The 23,040-nt window shown below is 46.3% G+C and overlaps 2 protein-coding genes across 3 annotated transcripts in view; one reads left to right on the top strand and one right to left on the bottom strand.

The window, feature by feature from the left end:
• PALD1 (phosphatase domain containing paladin 1) overlaps positions 1-23,040 on the bottom strand; it is a 143,770-nt gene that overhangs the window by 27,382 nt on the left and 93,348 nt on the right. The window contains exon 19 of one of the 2 annotated variants that reach the window (XM_031461136.2): positions 12,880-12,948. The exons of the other annotated variant lie outside the window; for it this stretch is intronic. Within the exon in view, the coding sequence (XP_031316996.1) occupies positions 12,913-12,948 (36 nt within the window). The 3' untranslated portion in view covers positions 12,880-12,912. Of the gene's footprint in view, positions 1-12,879; positions 12,949-23,040 lie in introns of those variants that run through there. 2 annotated transcript variants of the gene reach the window in all.
• Positions 10,812-15,426, top strand: PRF1 (perforin 1). Its single transcript, XM_031461138.2, has 3 exons — positions 10,812-10,954; positions 12,284-12,918; positions 13,793-15,426. Exons 2-3 carry the CDS (start codon positions 12,326-12,328, stop codon positions 14,919-14,921), a joined length of 1,722 nt encoding a protein of 573 aa, XP_031316998.1. The 5' UTR covers positions 10,812-10,954; positions 12,284-12,325; the 3' UTR covers positions 14,922-15,426.

Raw genomic sequence — 23,040 nt, forward strand, 5'->3', positions numbered from 1 at the left:
CAGACCAGCTGTGGATGCCCTGAGGGTATGTGTCTATCCAGGAAAACCAGAACCCAAGCTATAATGACCACAGGAATAAAAGGCAATCATGTCTTGAGGAGGGGGGTGGGGGCAGAGAAATTGATGCTGAGATCATCCCACATAAAATCTAAATAAATGCTCAGAGAGCTAATGATGTCAATGAAAGGGTAGACTAGAGAAAGGATCTACTGGGAAAGGGAGTCAAAAAAGACACTTGTTTGTCTCACTCTCAAATCTGAATGGAAGGACAAAATCTCTCCTAAAACATCATGACAACAGACCTACCCTCCCTTCATTTCAGGTTCAAATTTACACCACATGGATGGGTCAGAATATGCCATGCCAAAAAATAAATATAAATAGATGGGTTGGTAAAACTAGGAGGTGCCTCATAAAACCAAATGCAAACATATTTTGGAGGAATTTCTCAACCCAGGCTTTGCAGGATTCCCATCGATAAAGACAGTCAAGCAAGAGCTCACAATCTAAACTTACAACAAAACACTCAAAGATACAAGCCACTAAGAAGGGAGATTCAGCTGATGTAACAACCTAAAGAATTAGATGCACCAAAGGGGCTACAGGTACTGGCATGACTAGATGTAAAATTTTAAAGGAGTATATTTGAATGTTTTTTAAATTTCTTAAAGGAACGGAAAATATAATCACACAAGTTGGAACAGAATAAAACCAAGAGTTTATAAGTAAAAACTAAATCATGGAAAGTAATAATGGAAAGTAAAAATGAATTGAACAAAAATCTGGAAGTCTGACCACACACTCTGTACATAAGACTAAGGAAAACAGGCCCACTCAGGCATTGCTGGTAAGAGTGAAAACTGATGCCAGCCCTATGGAGGGTGTGTGTGTGTGTGTGTGTGTGTGTATGTACATGTGTATATATATATACACACACACACACACACATATATATACACACACACACACACACTACATCACTACATATGTATATATGTAATATAAGCATATATGTATCTATATGTGCACATATATGTAGTTTATAATAAAACAGAACATATATAAGGTTCTGACCCAGCAATTCAACCTCTGGAAATGTATACACAGATACAGCTGCATATACCCAAAATGAGGTATGTACAAGGTTATTCACTGCAACATTGTCTGTAAGAGCAAAAGACTATAAACAACTCAAATGTCCATCAATAGGAGGTTGGTCAAATAAATTGGGGTTCATCCATATAATGAAGTCCTATACAAGCATTTAAAAAATAAAAGAATGAGGAAACTATGTGCTCATATGTAAGTATCTCCAAACTATATTATTCAATAACAAAACTAAAGTACAAAGCAAGATGTATAACATGCTTCCTTTTGTGTGAGAAACGGAGAAAATAAGAAAACATTTCCACTAGTATTTGCTTATATTAGTGTGAAAAAACATCTGAGAAGACACCCCAGAAACTAGAAAAGAAGAAAGAACAGAAAGAAGTGGCACCTGTGGAGGCAAGTTGGGTGGATGGGCATATGGAGAAAGGGGCAGGAGAGAGATTATTCACTATATATCTTTTATGTTTTTATATTGTTTTGATTTTTGCATCTTGGTAAAGGTATTACCTAAATTAAAAACTCAGTGAATGGATTAAATAGCAGATTTGACAAAGCTAAGGCAAGAATTAGTGAATTGAAACAAAGAACTGGAGAAAAATAAAGAGGACACAGTACAGAGAGAAAAAAGTAGACAATAAGAAAGAGTATAACAGGCCAGGAAGAGAGAGTGAAAAGGCTAATTATATTGCTAACTGGCATTCCAAAAGGCAAAGATAGAGAGAATGAGGGAGATGGAATATAGGAAGAGATAATGGCCAAGATGTTTTCCAGAATGATGAAAGATGTGAATCCTCAGATTCAGGAAGAACAAATCCCAAACAAGGTAAACTAAAAGAAATTCATATCTAGATACATACTTTGTTGTACAATTTCAGAAAATCAAAAATGAAAAGATCTTAAAAATGGTCCCGTTCCCCCTCAAAAAACAAATTCTCTAGAAAGGAATGACAGTTAACCAAGAGCAACAATGGAAGCCAGAAGCAGTGAAATAACTTCAAAGTGCTGGGAGATGCCAACCAATAATAACTTCAAAGTGTCAACCAGCTGAAATTATGATTCAAAAACAAGGGTGAAATAAAGGCGTTTCAGGCAAACAGAAACTAAGAGTGTGTACTTCCAGAGAAACCCGCTGAAAGCACTTCTAATGGGTGCACTTTAAGAAAAGGGGAAACAGAAACAAACAAGCAAAAAAACCCAACAACAAAACCTGAAAAAAATCCAAGCCCACAGAGATAACAGATTGGTTGGTGGTTGTCAGAGGCAGATGGTTGTCAGTGGGTGGGAGAACAGGGTGAAGGGAATCAAAAGGTACAAACTTCCACTTACAAAATAAGTAAGTCCTGACGATGTAATGTACAGCATGGTGACTACAGTCAACAATACCGTGCTGCAAATTTGAAAGTTGCTAAGAGAAGAGTAGATCTTGTAAGTTCATATGAAGTAAAGCCTTCTTGTAACTGTATAAGGTGATGGATGTTAACTAGACTTGCTGTGATGATCATTTCACAAAGTACACAAATATCAAATCATTACATTGTACACCTGAAACTCATAAAATATTTTATGCCACTACACCTCAATTTTTAAAATAAAAATAAAAAGACTTAAATGGAAAGAAAAATGGGAAATTATCCCCAAAGGAGGCTCAGAGATGAAAGAATAATGAACAAAGAAACTGGTAAATGTGTAGGTAAATATAAACAAACATTGAATAAATAAGAAGTTTATACTGTATAACGCAGGGAACTGTAATCAATATCTTGTAGTAACTTACAGTGAAAAAGAACATGAAAATGAATATATGTATGCTCCTATATGACTGAAGTACTGTGCTGTACACCAGAAATGGACACAACATTGTAAACTGACTATATTTCAATAAAAATATACAAACAAACAAGCATTGACTGTATCAAGTAATAGTACCAATGACTAATTAAGCAGAGGAAAAGTAAGGTATAAGTAAAATATGACAAAAATAACCCTCAGAACGAGGAAGGGCGATTTTTAGTAATAACATATTAAGTATCCCTGGAAAGGAGAAAAACAGTAAACAATGTTAGACCTTGCTAAGAACACGTTAGCAATTTTATGGGTAACCACTAAAGAATCAGAAGGGTTTTAAGATCTAACCCATTAGCAGGAAGAGAATGTACTTTTTTCAAAAAGTTCAGTCAATCTAAAACAAGGCAGGAAAAGAGTGGGGAAGGAAGCACAGAAGCAGCAGGACAATGAAAAAACATAACCCCTGATGGTAGAAATGAACTCTCACAGAACAGTAATCACAATAAATGTTAACAGACCTAATGCACAGTTATACAGATAGTTACTCAGATCGGATGACAACACAAAATCTAACTAGCCATGTTTAACAGAGACCCACTTAAAACATAAGAACACAGGGAGTCTGAAAGTAATCGCCATAGTGAGTACTCATCAAAATGAAGTTGGTATAGTTAAAAATGATTAAGATGGTAAATTTTATGCTATGTGTGTTTTACCACAATTTAAAATAGCAATAGTAGAAAAAAGTTGGGGTAGCTCTATTAATATGAGACAAAATTGATATTGCAGCAAAAACATTATTTGGGATTAAAAGGGTCCCTACATAGAGAGTTCAAAGTAATACTACGCTTGCTTCATAAAACAGCCTCAAAACGTAAAGCCAAAGTTGACGGGACTCTAGCGGCAGGGAGATAGCTATAGATTTTTTTTTTTTACTATCTTTAAATCTTTACAAAATTTTAATTGTACAGTTTGGCAGTATTAAGTACATTTAAAGAACTCTATACCCATTGAACGTTCACAGCACTCCGTTTCTCCCTCCATCACCAGCCCCTGTAATCACCTTTTATTTTCTGTTTCTAGGAATCTGACTACATTAGATGCCTCCTGTAAGTGGAGTAATCGAGTATTTGTCTTTCTGTCTGGCTGATTTCACTTAGCATAATGTCCTCAAGAGTCATCCATCTGTAGCGTGTGACAGGATTTCCTTCTTTTTAATATATACATTTTCTTTATCCATTCATCCATGGATGGACACTGGTGTGTTGCTTCCAACTTTTCACTATTGTGAATGATGCTGGAGTGAACGTGGGGGTTCAAGAGCTTACTACACCTTTTTTTAAATTAATATTTTAAGAGCAGGTTTTTTAATAGCAAAATTGAGCAGGAAGTACAGAGTGTTGCCGTGTATCCCCCGTCTCCACACAACAGAACACACAACTTCCCCCACTATTCGTGCCCTGCACCACGGCAGTACCTACACCGACACATTATTATCAAACAAAGTCCATAGTTTTCATTAGGGCTCCCTATTGGTGCTGTATTTTCTGTTGGTTTTGACAAATGCATAAGGAAATGTATCTACCATTGCAGTATCACAAAGAATATTTTTACCTGCCCTAAACAACCATTATGCTCTACCAATTTATGTCTCCTTCCTTAACGCCTGAAGACCACTATATTTTTACTGTCTCAGTATTAAAAATTGTCTTTTTCCTTCTCCAGAGCCACACGGTATGTATTTAAGGTTCCATCATGTTTTTTCATGGCCTGATAGCTCCTTTTGTCTTAGTCCTAAACGATACTCCATTGTCTGAAGGCACCACAGTTTATTTATCCACTCACCTAGTTAAGGGCATCTTGATTGCTTCCAAGGTTTGGCAACTGTGAACAAAGCTGCTATAAACATGGAAAGTCTAATCCAGTATGTGCATATTTTTGTGCAGACAAAGGTTTCAACTACTTTGAGTAAATACCATGGAGCGTTGTTGGTGGATCTTAAGGTAAGAGTGTGTTTAGTTTTGTAAGAAACTGCCACACTGTCTTTCAATGTGGCTATACTAAGAAATCTATAGATCTTGAACAATCTGTCTTCACAGTTGGAGATTTTTACATGATTCTCTCATTAATTAATATATCAACAAACCATGGATTTGAACATAAAACTCTGCATGCCAAAATTAGCAAATAGATATTCTTCTCAAGTACTTAAGAATATTTACAAAAACTGAACATTTAGTAGACTATAGAGAAAACTTCAACAAATATCAAAAATTGGTTATCATACAAACATGTTCTGACTACAGTGCAACTATGTGAGAAGTCAATAACCAAAAGATAGTATTTGAAACTCCATTTTCTTAAAAATGTGAAAAAGCAGACTTTTAAAAACAGTAACTCACAGGTCAAAAAAAATCATAAGGATATTTAGAAAATGTTAAGAAACAAGGCAATAATAAAATACTTCATACCAAAATTTTAGAGATGCAATTAGAGATTCTTAGAGAAATGCAGAAGCTTAAATGCTTACATTAAAAAAGAAGAAAGTCTAATGCAGTAATTCCACTTCTGGGTTTGTCCAAAGAAAACAAAAACACTAACCTGAAATGGTATCTGCATCCCCATGTTCACTGCAGCATTATTTACAATAGCCAAGATATGGAAACAAACTAAGTGTCCACTGATGGATGAATGGATAAAGAAAATATGACATATATATGTATATACATAATATAGTAGATATCTATCTATCTATCTATATATATCAGCTGCAACGAAGAAGAAAATCTTGCCATTTGCAACAACATGGATGGACCTTAAGGGCATTTCGGTAAGTGAAATAAGTCAGACAGAGAAAGACAAACACCATATGATCTTATTTATATATGGACTCTTTTTTTTAAAAAAAGAAGCTAAGCTCATAAACACAGAGAACAAATTGGCAGTGGTTGGGGGAGGGGGGTCAGTGAAATGAATGAAGGAGGCCAAAAGGTACAAACTTCCAGCTATAAAGTAAATAAGTTATGGGGATATAATCTACAGCATAGTGACTATAGTTAATTATACTGTATTGCATATTTGAAAGTTGTCAAGAGAGTAGATCTTTAAAGTTCTCATTACAAGTAAAAAAAAGATTTTGTAACTATGGTGACGAATGTTAACTAGACTTATTGTGGTGCTCATTTCACAATATATACAAATACCGAATTGTATGTTATATACCTTTAACTAATATAATGTTATGTGTAAATTGTACATCAATTAAAAAAAGAAAAAAAGTCTGAAAATTAAATGAACGGAGGATTTAACTCAAGAATTAAGAAAAAGAGCTATAGAAGTCCAAAAATACAGGGAAAAGGAAGGAAATAAAAAGGTAAGAATGAAATGAAGAAAATGGAAAATAAGTATCCAATAGAGAGAAGCAATAAAGCCCAGAGCAGATTCTTTGAGAAAAGTAATAAAATATATAAAAATCTTTAATAGGACTGATCTAGAAAAAAGAGAAAAACCATAATTTAAAAATTATAAGCAAAAAGGGGTATCACTACCAATTCCAAAAGTTGTGTTTTGTTTTTTTTTTAACAGAGAGAAACTGTTGTAAATAACTTCATGCCCACAAGTGTGAAGTTTTAGACAGACAGGAAGGTTTCCTAGAAAAATGTAACTTGCCAAAACCAATACCAGATAAAAGCCAGAAAACCTGAATAGAGCTGTAACTGTTGAAGACGAGGACCCTGCACTTACAAATCTACGCAACTACAGAAACTGAGTAGTGCCAGCCTTCTGCAAACTCTGCCACGGCATAGAGAAAGTGGGAAAACTCTTCAACTCATCGCATGAGACTAAAGGTGGTAAGTCGAGCATAACTGTGGATAACTCATTTGAGGCGTGAGGAAGAACCCTAAAGTTCCACAAATCTGTAAAGAAAAGGGAACAGAGAATGATCACAGGATGAAGGAACAACACCTGGGATGGCATTTTGGATCTCTAAATACCCACCATAAGTACAATCTAAATGCTTCATTTCTTAAAGGACCTCCCTCTTTGATTACAGTTCATGTCTGCAGTAGGTAGAGTTTATGCAAGTAGATGCCATCAGGATCAATGTCTTCCTCATACATTCTATGTAGAGTAACCATGGAGCTTTTGTAACTTAAAAAAAAAAATATATATATATATGTATAAACCATATCCACATGCAAAAGAATGAAGTTGGACCCCTTTCCATACACCATGTAAATTCCAAGTAGATCATAGACTTAAATGTAAGAGCTAATGATAAGACTCTTATATGAAGAAAATATAGGAGTAAATCTTCATGACCTTGGGTTAGGCAAAGACTTTTAGATAAGACATTAAAAGTACACAGCAGAAGTAAAAATAGATAAATTGGATTTTATCAAAATTTAAAACTTCAGGGGTGAGGGTATACATAGCTTAGTGGTAGAGTGCATGCCTAGCACGCACAAGGTCCTGGGTTCAATTCCCAGTACCTCTGTTTAAAAGAAATAAAAAACAAATAAATAAACCTAAAATTACCTCCTCCTATTTAAAAAAAAAAACCTCCCATGCTTCAAAGGATACTGTCAAGTGAGTGATAACTCATAGAATAGGAGAAAATATTTGCAAATCATATAACTGATAAGGGCCTAGAATCTAAAATATATAAAGAACTATTATAAATCAACAATAAAAAAGACAAATAACCCAGTTCAAAAATAGGCAAAGGACTTGAATAGCCATTGCTCCAAAGAAATACACAAGTGACCAATAAGCAAATGAAGAGATTCTCAACATCATTAGCCACTGGGGAAATCCAAATCAAAACCACAGTGACCCTAGGGTAGTCTACCCAAGCAACAGAAATAAAAGCAAAAACAAACAAATGGGACCTAATTAAACTTACAAGCTTTTGCAGAGCAAAGAAAACCATAAATAAGACAAAAAGACAACCTACAGAATGGGAGAAAATATTTGCAAATGATGCGACTGACAAGGGCTTAATTTCCAGAATATACAAAGGGTTCATACAATTTAATAACAACAACAAAAAAAAACAACCGATCCAAAAATGGGCAGAAGACCTAAACAAACATTTCTCCAATGAAGACATACAAATGGCCAATAGGCACATGAAAAAAATGCTCAATATTGCTAATTATCAGAAAAATGCACATCAAAACTACCATAAGGCATAACTGGCCATCAGTAAAAAGTCCACAAACAGGGAATGTAGTTTGGTGAAGCCATATGGAAAACAGTATGGGGATTCCTTTAAAAACTAAAAATACAGGTACCATATGATCTAGCAATCCTGCTCCTGGGAATATATCCAGAGGGAGCTCTACTTCAGAAAGAAACATGCACCCCAATGTTCACAGCAGCACTATTTACAATAGTTAAGACATGGATGCAACCTAAAGGTCCATTGACAGATGCCTGGATAAAGAAGATGTGGTATATGTACATACACACATGCACACACATATATAATGGAATACTACTCAGCCATTGAAAGAGAATGCAATAATACCATTTGCAGCAAAATGGATGGACTCATTCTAATTGAAGTAAACCAGAAAGAGAAAGAAAAATACCATATTATATCACTTAGATGTGGAATCTAAAAAAAAGACACAAATGAACTTATTTACAAAACAGAAACAGACTCACAGACATAGGAAACAAAACTTATGGTTACCAGGGGGGAAAGAAGGTAGAAAGGGACAAATTGGGAATTCAAGATTTGCAGATACTATTACATATATAATAGATAAACAAGTTTCTTCTGTATAGCACAGGAACTATATTCAATATCTTGTGGTAACCCATAATGAAAAATAATATGAAAATGAATATATGTATGTATATATGTATTACTGAAATATTATACTATATACCAGAAATTGATACATTATAAGCTGACAATAAAAATTTTAAAATAATTAATTTATTAATTAAAAATTTTTAAAGTCAGATGATAAAAAGGATGTGGAACAATTGGGGTGTGTCCATGCAGTAGAATATTATTCAGCCATGAAAAGGAATGCAGTATGGCTACATACCACAACTTGGATGAACCTTGAAAATATTACATCATGTGGAATAAGCCAGATACAGAAGGTCACATCTTGTATGATTCAATTAACATGAAATGTCCAAAGTAGGAAAACTCAGAGAGACAAAGAGTAGATTGGTGTTGGGGGAAATGAGCAGTGACTGCTCATGGGTACAGGGTTTCTTTGGGGGAGCGATGAAAATGTTCTAAAATTGACTGTGGTGATGGTTGCACAATTCTGTGACTATCCTAAAACCCATTGAATTGTACACCTTAAATTGGTGTATTGTATGGTATGTGAATTCTATTCCAAAAAAATTGTTAAATTAATAATGAACCATACAGATGGAGTCTGGAAACAAACATGTCTCTGAGGAAAAACAGTGCTTAAAACACATTTCAAGTGCTAAGTTTCAACTGGAGAGGACAGCAGTCATCAGTTCTATAGGCCAAATCAGCAGTCCTCCCTTTGCTTTTATAGATGAGGAAACTAAGCCAGAAAGGAGTTAAAGCTCTCCTGCCAGGACTCACACAGGAAGTTGCCGTTGAAGCTGGGATTAGAACTTGTTTTCCCTACCTCACCTTTCTCTTCCTATAGATTTTCTGCAGGGCTCCACGCCCCTCAAACTGGTTTTCTGAGCACGGTCAAAACTAAATTCCTCACAGCATCAAAGTCAGGCCACGGGCAGGAGCCGGAAGGGGGTTCAGGGGGCTACAAATTCTGGGAGAGGGAGGGGGACACTGCGGGGAGTAGATGGGGCCAAGTTTCGAGAAAACAGCTTAAGCACCAGTTCCCGTAAGAGGAGGGGACATTGTGGGGACACAAATGATGAGCCATTGCCATGGTGTCACACGTGGTCTGGGGCCTGTGGCTATTTTTTCCTGTCACTTACATAGTTAGAAGGAGAATGGTCCCCCACTTACCCAGCTGTCTCCACCTCAGGACAATATGATTTTGCCCCCCAGAAGTTGCCCAGTGAGTCACTCAACCCATGGAAACCTCACCCAACTCTGACTTCAGGTAAGACAAAGTTTAGAGAAGACCCTGGGCCTCTGGTCCCACCCAGATCTCTCCCCAGCAGGGTCACACAGCTGCCCACCCACCTGCGCTACAGCTGCATTCACAGACCAGAGCCACGGAGGAGACTGGAGACCAGTGCGGCCACCAGTTCTCCCCACAAAGTGGGGGGCACAGGACCCTGTTCTGGAGTATGTGTTTGGGGCCCAGAACCTAGGCTGGGATGCAGGTGTGGGCAGGAAGTGGGCACGGAGGTCTAAACAATGTTTATTCTCTCCCCACTGCTCTGGGAGGAGGGAACGGTCACATGCTTTACCACTCACCGAGGGCCGAGCACTGTCCTAAGCACTTCAACATGGAGTAATCCCCAGTCTTCACAACCCACGGGGTCTACACTAATATTATTCCCACTTTCAAATGAGGAAACTGAGTCACAGAGAGGCTAAGGAAACCGGTCAAGCCACACAGTTAGTGCGCATCCGAGCTGGCCCAAGCCCAGGCAGCCTGGTTCCCGAGCTCCCGCTCTGCACTGCCTCTTAAAGCCCGTGCATGTGATGCTGCGGGGCAGAAGCAGGGAAATAGTCCCCAGTGGCCTGTTCATCAACACCAGAGTTGAATCTTGACGTTCTCAGACCCCTGTGCTCTTGTCCCACGCCCTAAACCTCCCCTGTTTGCCCGGGGTTCCCGTGCCCCAGGCAGCTCTGCTTGGCAGATGAGCCTCTGGCCCTCACAGCTTGCTTCCTGAAGGCTGTCAGCAGGCCGGATGAGAAGGTGAGGACAGAGTGCGTGCTGGTGGGCGGGGGGAGAGCAAAGGGGACCCATGACCACAGTTGGGGGGCGGGGCAGGAAGCAGAAGTGATGAGAACTGTGGCCTGGGTGATGAGCTGTGTGGTGAGCCCGCCTAGGGGGCTGTACCACCATTTCAGGGGCCTCCGTGAGGAGAGAGCACATCTCCGTAGGAGCATCTCAGCACAGGACTCCAGGTAGGGAGGAAGCAGGGGGTCAGGGAGGCTGGGAGCCCCCGGGTGGGAACCAAGGGACACAAGAGTAGGGCTGCTTCTTCTGGGAAAGAGCCTGATGGAGCAGGATATATTGTGACCCATAAGAGGAGACCTGGGTCCAGACCATGCTCTGGCACTAACTCGCTGGGCAGCCCCATGCCCACAGTGGGCCTTGGTTTTCTCAAAGTGAAGAGGTCAGAGTACATAGTCTTTAAGGCCCCTTCAAATGCTGACAGTGAAAGCTAAAAATGCTGAAAACAGGCTCCCCAGGAGATAGTATGATGAAGGTCAAGATGGAAATTTTCTTTTGATTAGGTTATAAACAGTGCTGGCCTCTAAGTGGGATGATCTGAAGGCCTTCAAAAGACTCCCCTTCTCCTTTTTACCTCCCAGGGGGCCTGCCATGTTGCCTGGAATTCCACCATTCGAGCCACTCCTTTAAGGAAGGCAAAGAAGGCTCCAGCCAGAATGCAGGGGAAATCCCTGCTCTCCATAATCCCCCACGTCTCAGACAAGCTGCTGTCCCTGGCAGGTGCCAGAGGGGCGGAGCCTCTGAGAAGCTCAGTTTGGACAGGGGTAGAGAGGAGATTCCAGATTGTAAGCAGGCCTAGTGAGGCTCCAGAGCCACCTCAAATGGAAGAAGAACATTTTAGCTCGTCATTGTCCACTAATCAGCAACAGGCAGCTCGCAGTCACTGCCAGAATCCCGCAGAGTGTGGCAGGGAATGCCAAAGAGAAGAGCAAACCGAACGCCCCCTCCCCACACAGGATGTAAGGGCACAGGCGCACAGGCAGCTTATGTTCTAGAATTCAGGCTGATGTTCTTCCATGAGCTCGTAGAGACGGCCCCAAAGGGGAAATGGGGCAAATGATGGTGATGCTCAGCCTCATTTCTTTTCCAATTCTGTTAAGAGCTTAATGCGGGAAGAGAGAGAGCGAGCTGGGGTAGGGAAAGCATAGCTTGTTCTTGGGTCCAAAATGATACTTCTCCAGAATCCAGGCTTCCCTACAGTTCCCAGATTCTTCCCCAAATCTGCTACAGCTACTCTCTGTCCCCTCCTCTGCACACAGAGCCCCCTCCCCGCCAGCAGTAACTGTGGTCCTGGGGACAAAGCCATCAATCTGGATTCTCATTCAGCCTTAAGTAGGGAAATGCTATCAAGGGTCTCCTGGTTGTGTGACCTTGGGCAACTCTCTTCTCCTCTCTGGGTCCATCTGTATAATGTGGGGGCTGAACCAGGTTTGTAAAAGCCACTCCAGCTCTGACATACAATGACTTAAGAGATACCCCATTCCCTCCCTATTCCACAGGCCCTGATAATCCACAGTTGGAGGAGGGGTCGGCCATCCTCCATGCCCCTGCCCACAGCTTCCAGGAGCCCCAGTGCCCTCTGTCTCTGCAGCTCCATGGCCCCCTGTGTGCTCCTCCTCGGCATCCTCCTGCTGCTGCTGCCCACGCCAGCACCTGCCCCCTGCTACACCGCCGCGCGCTCTGAGTGCCGGCGCAACCTCAAGTTCGTGCCGGGGTCCTGGCTGGCGGGGGAGGGCGTGGACGTGACCACCCTCCAGCGCTCGGGCTCCTTCCCGGTGGACACGCAGCGCTTCCAGCGGCCCGACCACACCTGCACCCTCTGCCGCAACGCCCTACAGCAGAACGCCCTCCAGCGCCTGCCCCTGGCGCTCACTGACTGGCGCGCCCACGGCTCGGGCTGCAAGCGCAAAGTGGCCAGGGAAGAGGGCCGGTCGGCCGAGGATGTGGCTGCGGAGGCAGCCAGCAGCATCCGCAACGACTGGCGGGTGGGGCTGGACGTGAATCCCAAGCCCAGCACCAATGTGCACGTGACCGTGGCAGGCTCCCACTCCGCGGCAGCCAACTTTGCGGCCCAGAAGACTTACCAAGACCAGTACCGCTTCAGCCTGGACTCGGTGGAGTGTCATTTCTACAGGTGAGCGCTGCGGGTGCGGGTGGAGGGGACCTGAAAAAGGCATGGGAAACTCTGGGTGGTTAGGAACCCAGCAGGTTGGGGAACCCAAAGGATACTTCCACCAGGAGGAGATGACAATCCTGGTTCTCACATACCTCCTTCCCTGAGGCCCTGATCTGGAAGAGCACAGGGCAAGAACAAACAGAGGGGAAGTGTGCAAAGCTGTGCTTAGAGCCCCAAAATGGTGCCATTCAGGTCTACTGATCACCCAGTCCCCACTTTCTTGGGCGTTTCCAGTCTCTTGTGGGCAGGAGACCTGGCTGAGTCCCTCCTATCCCTGGGTCTGCCTCACCAGGCTCTGTGCTGGGAACTGGAGCCACAGGTTGAACAACAGTAGCCATGCCCCCAGCCCTCGGGCCTAGTCACCCCGAGAAAGGCATGGTCTCTACCCACTCTGCTCTCTCACGGGAGGCCACGTTTCCCACACAGTGGCGCAGGGCACCTCCCGCCTGCACGGCCAGAGCTGTCAGGGAGGAGCCCAGGCATCCAGGGCCCAATCCAGGGGACAGAGGCCAGAGGACTAGGTTCCAAAGCTAGAGGGACACCATCAGAGCAGTATCATCACCTTTAAAATTAGAAGATGAAAAGGAAAGAAAAAACTTAAAAAAAAAAAAAAAGGCAAAAATACCCACACAGAGTACTCAGGTCATGAAGGAGCCATGGGCAAAGCGCATATCCCTGCTGGCTTAGTGGCTGAGAGCTTGGGCCTTGGAGCCAGGCCACCTGGGTTCAGGTCCTAGTTCTGCCACTCCCTTCGACCTTGAGCACTTGTGAGGGAGTTGCTGAATGGGGAAATACTACTGGACCCACCTGCTCTATTTCTTTCCCCTCACAGTTTTCACCTGGTGCACACTCCCCCGCTCCACCCCGATTTCAAGAGGGCCCTCAGGACCCTGCCCCCCTATTTCAACGCCTCCACCGAGCCCAGCTACCACAGACTCATCTCCAGCTACGGCACACACTTCATCCGGTCCGTGGAGCTGGGCGGCCGCACCTCGGCCCTCACCGCCCTGCGCACCTGCGAGCTGGCCCTGGATGGGCTCACAGCCCAGGAGATCGAGGACTGCCTGGACGTAGAGGCCGAGGTCAGCATCAGCGGCCGCGCCAGCTCCTCGTCCGCACTCAAGGCGTGTGAAGATAAGAAGCAGCAGCACAAGATGGGGACCTCCTTCCACCAGGCCTACCGGGAACGCCATTCCGAAGTCACTGGTGGCCACCACACCTCCATGCACGACCTGCTGTTCGGGAACCAGGCTGGGCCTGAGCAGTTCTCAGCCTGGGTGGCCTCACTGCAGGACAGCCCCGGCCTGGTGGACTACACGCTGGAGCCTCTGCACGTGCTCCTGGAGAGCCAGGACCCGCGGCGGGAGGCGCTGAGGCAGGCTGTGAGCAAGTACGTGAGGGACAGGGCTCGCTGGAGGGACTGCAGCCGGCCGTGCCCCCCAGGGCAGCGGAAGAACCCCAAGGACCCGTGCCAGTGTGTGTGCCATGGCTCGGGAGCCATCAACCAGGAATGCTGTCCCCGGAAGAGGGGCCTGGCCCGGCTGGAGGTCATGAACTTCCTGGCAACAGGTCTGTGGGGGGACTGGATCACTAAAACAGACGCCTATCTGAAAGTCTTCTTTGGAGGCCAGGAGCAAAGGACAAGCACAGTGTGGAACAACAACCACCCTCGGTGGATGACACAGCTGGACTTCGGGGATGTGCTTCTGACCACGGGGGGGCCCCTGAGGGTGCAGGTCTGGGATGCGGACAATGGCTGGGATGATGACCTTCTCGGCACCTGTGACCGGACTCCACATTCGGGCTCACATAAGGTGAACTGCCACCTGAAGCACGGTCACCTGAGTTTCTTTTACCAAGCCAAGTGCTTGCCTCACCTGGCAGGGGAAACGTGCCTGAAGTATGCCCCCCAAGGGCTTCTGGGGGATCCCCCAGGAAACCGGAGTGGGGCAGTGTGGTGAGACCAGCAGGTCCTGAGAGCACCAGAGTGCCAGACTGAAGGGGTCTCACACAGGACCCAGAGGGCCTATCATCAGGTCCCCATTAGACAGAAAACTGAGGCTGTTTTTCCCCTCCAATGAGGTGGCTGAATTTATAGGCCAGCCCTGAATCTCCCTGTCCAGACTACCTTAGCTCTTCAATATTCTCGAGCCCCGGATACGGGCTGGGGCTGAGCCACACCCTTCAGCCACTGCCACACAGGCCACAGCTTAGGTCTGGAACTGGACAGAAGGCCAGGAGGCTGTTCCCACCAGGCTGCCTCGTGTCATTTGCACCATTCCTTTGCAGCCCTTTCTAACATGGTGAATTCTTTCATATTAGATCTAACCCCTTAGGCCCCAGATGCTCTGTTTGCTCTGTTTTCTTTGCCCACCAAGCTTTGCCTCTGAGACAAATCAAGGGCTGTCTTGTCCTGTCTCATTGTGTACACAGCCTGACAGAGAACCAATAAATGGGATCTGATAACCATGATGGTGACGGTTCTGGCAGAGGAGAGGAGGGGGCCCAAACACAGCTGGAGATAAACTTCTACATTTTCAAACCTACATGACAGGACAGGTGGTTCACCCCAGGGGTAGGCAGGTAATGTAAATAGTTTTTCCACTTTTGTTGGAAATGGGGGGACCCAAAATATTTTACTCCTTGTAACTCTCTGATGTGAGAAACAGAAGCATAAACTCAGTGATAAATGGCAACAGACATTCAGCTCCAAGCAGGGATACAATAGAGAGTGGTGAGGACTACGGTGAGCTGAAAGGCACATGGTTATCGGGGGCGGGGGGCGGGCAGCTTTGCACAAGTCAAACATTCCCAGGCAGAAATGTGAGCCCAGTGCTGCCAGGTCTTCTAGTTTCTTAAAGTAAATAGAAATCCCAATTTGACTTTTAAGTGTTGGCAACTCATGCTACTTTGTAAAAATAAACCGATGTGGGCAAACATGGTCCAAGCCAAAAAGAACATGTATGCCGGCCATGACTGATCTGGAACAATCAGGTTGAAAACTCTGATTTCAACAGAACCCATCTGGCTGGCTGAACAGCTCTCCCCTGTCCCATAATTCAGCATGAGAAGGCAGTGGTTCCAATGAGGTGGTATCTAACGGCCTCCTGGCCTGGGCAAGCAGTGAACCCCAGCGCCTCAGGTTATGATATAAAATGAAGTGCTCTTTGTTTCATGTGTCTGGGACACAGGCCTCAGAACACAGGCAAATGGGGTGGGTGGCAAGATTCAGGGCAGCCTCCTAGACCTGGTAGGTTTTGGCTGTGCAGTGCCATTCTCAGAGGGGGCTCAGAGTTGTTGGCACGGCTCTCCTGGCTCTGTGAAACTCCCAACAAATTAAGCCCTTTGAGGTCCGTATTGACCCATAGGCTCAAAAGCCCAGCAATGACATGACACTGACCCTGAATCCCCAGCTGAGGCAGAGGGATTGGTAAGCTCTAGAAGCCTGGTCGAAACCACCGTTCTTACGCCTTTCTGTTCACGGCCACACACACACAAACAAGAGCACAAGGGAAATCGTGAAACTTCATGCTGGCTGCTGCGTTAATTGAAAATAAACATGGGCCTGGGCTGTACCCACAGGGAAAGCAGGGCCAGGGCAGGCCTGGCTCAGGGAACGGCTCTGACAAGAGACAAGAGTCTGGTTCTGGTACCCACGTACTCAGTGACCTCTAGCAAGTCCCTCTGCTCCCTGTGCCTTGGTTTCCCCAAAAGGACAATCTTTTTTTTTTTTTTTTTTACTCCCTTTCCAGGACGTTTAGAAGGGGGATATGAGCCTTTCTAGAAGGTCAGTGCTTCCAGAAAAAGTCCTGAAATGTCAGCTGGTTAACCTCCTGTTTCTGGATATAGGGAAACCAAGGCTGGGAAGAAGTGATTTGACTGTGGTCACAGAAGTCAGTGGCCAGGCCAGGTCTCTGTGAGTCACAAGACCAGACCAGGGGGACTTGGACAGGAGGGCCCTTGGTGGGTAGGTATGGTATTACCCAGGAGAAGGAATGGCCAATGTTGTGGAGGGACAGCTGTGGAGCCCTCAGCCCTAACATGACATTCTCATTGACATTTCATGGGCCCTTTGTCATACCTGAGGCCACTTGTTTGCTCGGGCAATTCCCCAGTGTGCCTGCTATCCCCCCCAGGTCTCATCCTCACCCTGCTCCACCCTGCTCCAGCCGTCAGTGGGCAGGGGACCGGAGGGAAGTGGGAAGGATGAGCATCCCCTCAGTGCCTCTCAGTGCAGTGGCCTGGGGCTGGCTGCATCCCTGTGTCACTGCTCCTCTCCAGGAGGTCTCTGCATGTCTCTCTCTTTCTGGGTTCCAGCCACTGCCCCCTCCCCTCATCCCTTTAGACCTAGGGATGGTAACCGACCCACCACTGCTAATCCTGAGTTACTGTACTGTCCCTTCCACTTCCACACCCCCCTACGCCTTTGTAAACCCTCGCCCAGTCATCATCACTTGAATGTACCTGGGCTGTGGTCTGAATGTTTGCATCTCCCCACAAGGCGTAGGTTGAAATTGTAATCCCCAAGGTGATGGTATTACGAGATGGGGCCTTTGGGGTGATTACCCAGAGAGATCCCTGGCACCTTTCCCTACGTGAGGACACAGCGAGAAGGTTCCTTCTATGAACCAGAAAGCAGGCCCCCTGAATCTGCCAGCACCTTGATCTTGGCCTTCCAGCCTCTAGAACTGTGAGAAATAAATTTCTATTGTTTATAAGCCCCCAGTCCATGGTATTTTGTTATAGCAGCCTGAATAGATTGAGACAGCTTCCTAAAGAGACCCTGACAACACATCACCCATGGATCCCGGTGGGAAGCAGAAAATGTCCAGTTCTTGCTTCTCCAAACTCCCCTGCAACTAGGAAAAGATGTGTGACTGGGTCTGCCAGTCAGATGCAGCTGCCCTGGGGTACGAGGTCCCTTCAGACGCAGAAGCTGAGACAGGATTTGAGCACAGGTAATTACATGGGAGGAGATCCTAGGAAGCCCCAGTAGGGGAGAGAGGAAGTGAGCAGGGGAGGGAGCGTGCCCCATAAAAGGGGAATTATCCAGCAAGTCACCACTGCCGGCAACCAGAGCCAATGAAGAGAGTTACCCCAGCTGGGGTGGAGAGAGCTGGGTGTCCATACACTACCTCCCACCCATCAGTGGTTAAGGGCTAAATTCTTTTTCTACTTATTTCATCCATACTTGGCTTCTATTTCTGGCAACTGAAAACCCTGGTGATGACACTATCCCATCTTCTCTCTTACTGCTTCAACACCCCCATCCCCTTTGCCAACCATCTTCCCACCCCTGCCTGGTGGGCCCATGTCCCTAGAGCCACCACTCAATTGCCCCCGGCACCAACCTGCCAAGGTCATGGAGCACAGAGGGCAGGGACCGTTCACAGATTCCATCATTCACAGACGGTACTGAGCGCCTTCTGTCAACCAGGTCCTGGGGCCAGTGACCAAGCCGTATGGAGCATCTGTCCGCCTATGGCCTGTGTCTGATGGGAAGATGGATGTGGACATGGAGGGAGATTCAGGGAGTGGGATGGCACTCAGGCTAGGGGCTGGGGGACTGGGCTGGATTGCTTTTTTTTTTTTTTTCCTCTCTCTCTCTCCCTGCCTAAGTGATTTCTTCCAAGACTTGGGTCTGGTGCTAACCACAGAGCAGTTTTTGTTTTTTAAGCAGTTGCCACAGCGCCTTCATCTCCCTTCAAACACACTCCGTGGTCACTGAGGTGTGGCCCTCACTGCTGTGGCTGCTGCGGCGTGTCTCTGACATGTGTGAGCAGAGGGGGATCTGCTGGAGGACGGGGGCGTGGGGAGAGCCTGAGGGGAGGTGCAGGGGGCCCCTCGCCACTTTGAGAGGCTGTGAATCCTCTTTAGAGTGATCGTCATTCCTCCACATGTGTCACCAAGGCCAGCCATTTCTGCCTCCTGACACTTGCTGCCTTCCGCTCATAACCAAAGCCTCGCTAGCCCAGGCCATCAACATCTCTTGCTGGGACTAGTCTTCCTGTAGCCTCCTCACTGATCTCTAGGCTCCTGTCTGTCCAGTGCAGCCTCTCCACCCCACAGCCACAGCGGTGCTGGCATCGTGCCCATATCCCCTCAGCCCCACTCCATGCCAGTCCCGCCTTTCTGCCTGAGAGCCCGTGCTGGGGGCCACTCTGCCTGCCCCATGGGGAGGCCAGAAGTGCTGAGGAACAGTGTCCCTGCCCTCTCCAGCCTAGAACAGCCTCAACCAATGGCTGATGGGAGGTGTGTGTAAATACCCCAGTTCCCTCTGCCTAGTGGAGAATAACTCTGAGGGACATATTCTGCACTGGCTCCCAAAGTTTCCCAACAAGGTTAAGCTCCAGTACTCACAACGTGACTTGCTTGACCACACATGCTCTCTTAGCCATCTCCTGTCCCTGTCTCAATTCCCCACTCCCTGACTGCTACTTTCAGGAATCACCTCCCACATAAACTACCTGTTTTTGAATCCCTGTCTCAAGATCTGCCTCTGGGAAAACCAGCTAAGATGCACATCTGACCACATCATTGCCTTGCATAAAACGCTTCATTGGTTCCTTGTCGCTCTTGGGATAAAGTTCAAATCCCCTAATGTGACCCACATGCCTCCCCTCCCCCCATCCCCCTGGTCCCCACCCCGCTAAGCCCTGCTTCACTGAGCCTGTTGATTCCTCTGTCAGCCACGCTCTCTCTAGCCCTTCACAAATGCTGCCTCCTCTTTCTGGAATTTTTCTCCTCCACCCGGACTAAGTCCTCCTCAGCCTTCAGGCTTCAGTTTCAAACATGGCTTCCACCAGGAAGGCTTCCTTGGCTTCCACATCTAGGTCACATACAGGTCCCTGTACCCTGCCCCCACAGTCCTCATTATTTCCCCATCACAGCACGATGAGGTCAAGGGCCATTTCTATCTTATTCATAGTTGAATCCACTGGTCCAGCACCTGACACATTAATGCTTGAAAAATAGTGGGTGGATGATTAGATGGATAAATGAATGAATGAATGAAACCTACTAAGGGATCTTTCAGCGTCTGGTTGAACTCTCCCAGAGACAGAGAGCTCACTCCCTCTGGAGGCAGCTGCTCTACACATGGATGGTTCAAACCATGAATCATCATGTAACACAGAAACCTGCCTCCTTATAACGTCCAGCCCTGGTCATGGATCAGGGATTCTGTGTCTGAATCTCTGGTCCTTTCTCTGACTTGGTTGGGCAGAAGGACCACTGAGCTGATTCCAGCCCAGGCAGTAGCTGTCCCTCACTCCTCCTTCTATGAAGGGGCCACAGAAGGGCCGCACACTGCCCAGGTCAAAGTAGACATGGGACTGGGTCAGCCGCCTTCCTCTGTTACTGACAGTAGAAGCAAGAACCTCCCACGGAAGGTGACGGATGGCCCTTGATTGTTACCTACCCAGACCTCTTACTCCTCAATGGGCTCAGTCACCAACTGAGTTGGTTCCAGCTGGGGCAGCTCCTTCTCTGGGCACAGCTGGTACCCACTCAGTCTAGGCAAGTTGTGACCCCAGAAGGACCAGCCTACTACCTTAACCACTCATGGAGTTCCCCTCCCACACCCCAGCCCTCTGCCTGGCAAGGTCCTTTCCAGGCAAGATTTCCACAGCCCAGGCAGCCACACACACAGGCAGAGGCAGACTGGGCATCTGCCTGGCTTCCTACTATTAGGGAGAGGGGTGGGGTGGTGGGTGGGCCTGGTGCAGCTGAGACCAGGGTCACAGGTGAGATTCTCACCAGGTGGTTAGGGTTACTGTCGCACAGAAAGAGACCAAACCCCATCACAGACAAGACCCTCGAAAGCAGCCAAGAGCTGGAAGCCAACCCAGGCCACAGATAAAAGGACCCGGCCATATGCGCATCCTGGACTACCATGGAGACTTACCACATGAACCTTGACTTTGACCCAAGACAGCCCCCACCCCAGCCAGTTCTCTTTAGTACATCCCAACCACATAAAACTCCCTCCAGACCCGAGTCCTCAGCTGTAAAATGAGGAGCTAAGACAATGATTTCTGCATGGCTTTCTACCCGGGAGGGGCTGAGCCCTGGTTCCTCAAGCCATCTGGTACCTGACACTTGGTGGGCGTGGTCGAAGGACCCAACAACCCCATCACCCCGAGTCTGCTGGTGGGCCTACCCCAACAGCACTGCCCGTCCAGTGCTAGAGGAAATCCTGCACCCCTGGCACTTCTCTTCCTAAAGGCCAGATAGGAAACCCTGGCCAGCCAGAACCAGAGCTGCGGCTGCTTTTCTGCAGGTTATAATGGTGATCTGTTTATGGCGGGGTTTGACTGCACATCTGGGCTCACAGTTAATCTCCACAACAGCTGGTTCCCTGTTTCTTCTCAAAAGGGCCATGGCATCAGCCTGCTGGCAGGACACTGGCTTCTCCCCCAGGAAACCCAAACTCCCCATGAAATCAACCATCACAAAGGAGGCTGATCCCCCAGGAAAACCCTCTTGGTCTCCCTTTCTTCTTTATTCATGGGAGTCATCACCTTTGAGACCGGGGACCTTCAGCCAAGGTCCTGCCTCCAGTGGGAGGCAGTAACTGAGGACACCCTGACCACCTCCACCACGCCCTCTCCTGCAGGAACATGGGGCTTCATGTGATTTCACTTGTGAGGCATTTTTCCAAGTTGCCATCATTGAGGGGCCTCACTGCCTTTCCCTGCCTCTTCACTTCCCTTATTTTTCTCACTACCACCACCAAACTGATTAGATTGAAATACTAATCAATAACATTTCTTGAGTGCTTACTATAGCGTCTTGAGGGCTGATCGTGTATTCGCGCGTTCCCCCTTCCCAGCAGCCCTATGAGGTGGATGTCCTCATCCCTGTTTTAGAAGTGAGGTCTCCCAGAAAGCTGAGGAGCCTCCCCTCACATCTGTCCCGAACCTTCTCCAGCCGCCCCACCATATGACTCCTGAGGAGTCAACAATGTATTTTGCACTGTCTCCCCTAATGTCTCACCTTCATTGTCTTCACAATACAGTGCCTACGGGTGGCTGAAGATGACCCACTATTGGGCGATGGTCTCAGCAAGAACAATCTCCTCATGCCACCTGCCACTCACTTTTTTTTTTTGGATAAAATATACAGAGCATAATATTTGTCATTTTAACTATTCGGAAGTGTACAGTTCAGTGGCATTGAATACATTCACAATGTCATGTAAGCATCACACCTCTCTATACCTAAAACTTTTTCATCCTCTCCAACTAAAACTCTGTGCCCATTAAACAATAACTCCGCCCTCCCCCTAGCCTGTGGTAACCTCTATTCTATTTTCTGTCTCTATGAACTTGCCTACTCTAGGTACCTTGGACAACTGGAATCATACGGTGTTTGTCTTCTGTGTCTGGCTTCTTTCACTCCACATAATGTTTTCACGGTCCATCGTGTTGTAGGCTGTCAGGACTTCACTCCCTTTATGACTGACTAATATTCCACTCTAATGAATATATCACTGTGTATCCATTCATCCATCGAGGGACACTTGGGTTGTATCTTCCTTTCGGCTATTGTGACTAATGCTGCTGTGAACATTGGGGTACAAGTTTCTGTTTGAGTCCCTGCTCACACTTCTTTTAGACATATACCGAGGCATGGAATTACCGGGTCATATGGTATTTGTTTAACCTCTTGAGAAACCACCAAACTATTTCCTGTAGCCGGCTGCTGGCTTCTTAGCTAGTCTCTGCCTTGACCTTCCTGAGCCTACCTTCCCATCTCTGTCAAACCAGGACTTGACAAAATCCAGCTCAGCCCTCTAGCATTAGGGAGACCATCCTCAAACTCATGGCAGGGCCATCGTGACTCCAAGCCTTCCAGGCATCAAGGACACAGCCCTGCCCACCACTCCGCCCTCCCCCTAGAGCTCCCCTCTAGAACAACGGCCCTGGGGTGGAGTTGGGGAGGCAGTGAAGAAAGCTGAATGGGTGGGTGCTGTCACTGGGTCTCGGCATTTTCCTGTCCGGTGCTGTCTTATTCTATCTTGCTCGTCACCGCCTCCGTGCCCCTAGCAGGACCTGGCAAGTGCTCAGTCTACACTGC

Source organism: Camelus dromedarius, chromosome 8 (assembly GCF_036321535.1).
Source record: "Camelus dromedarius isolate mCamDro1 chromosome 8, mCamDro1.pat, whole genome shotgun sequence".
NCBI lineage: Eukaryota > Metazoa > Chordata > Mammalia > Artiodactyla > Camelidae > Camelus > Camelus dromedarius.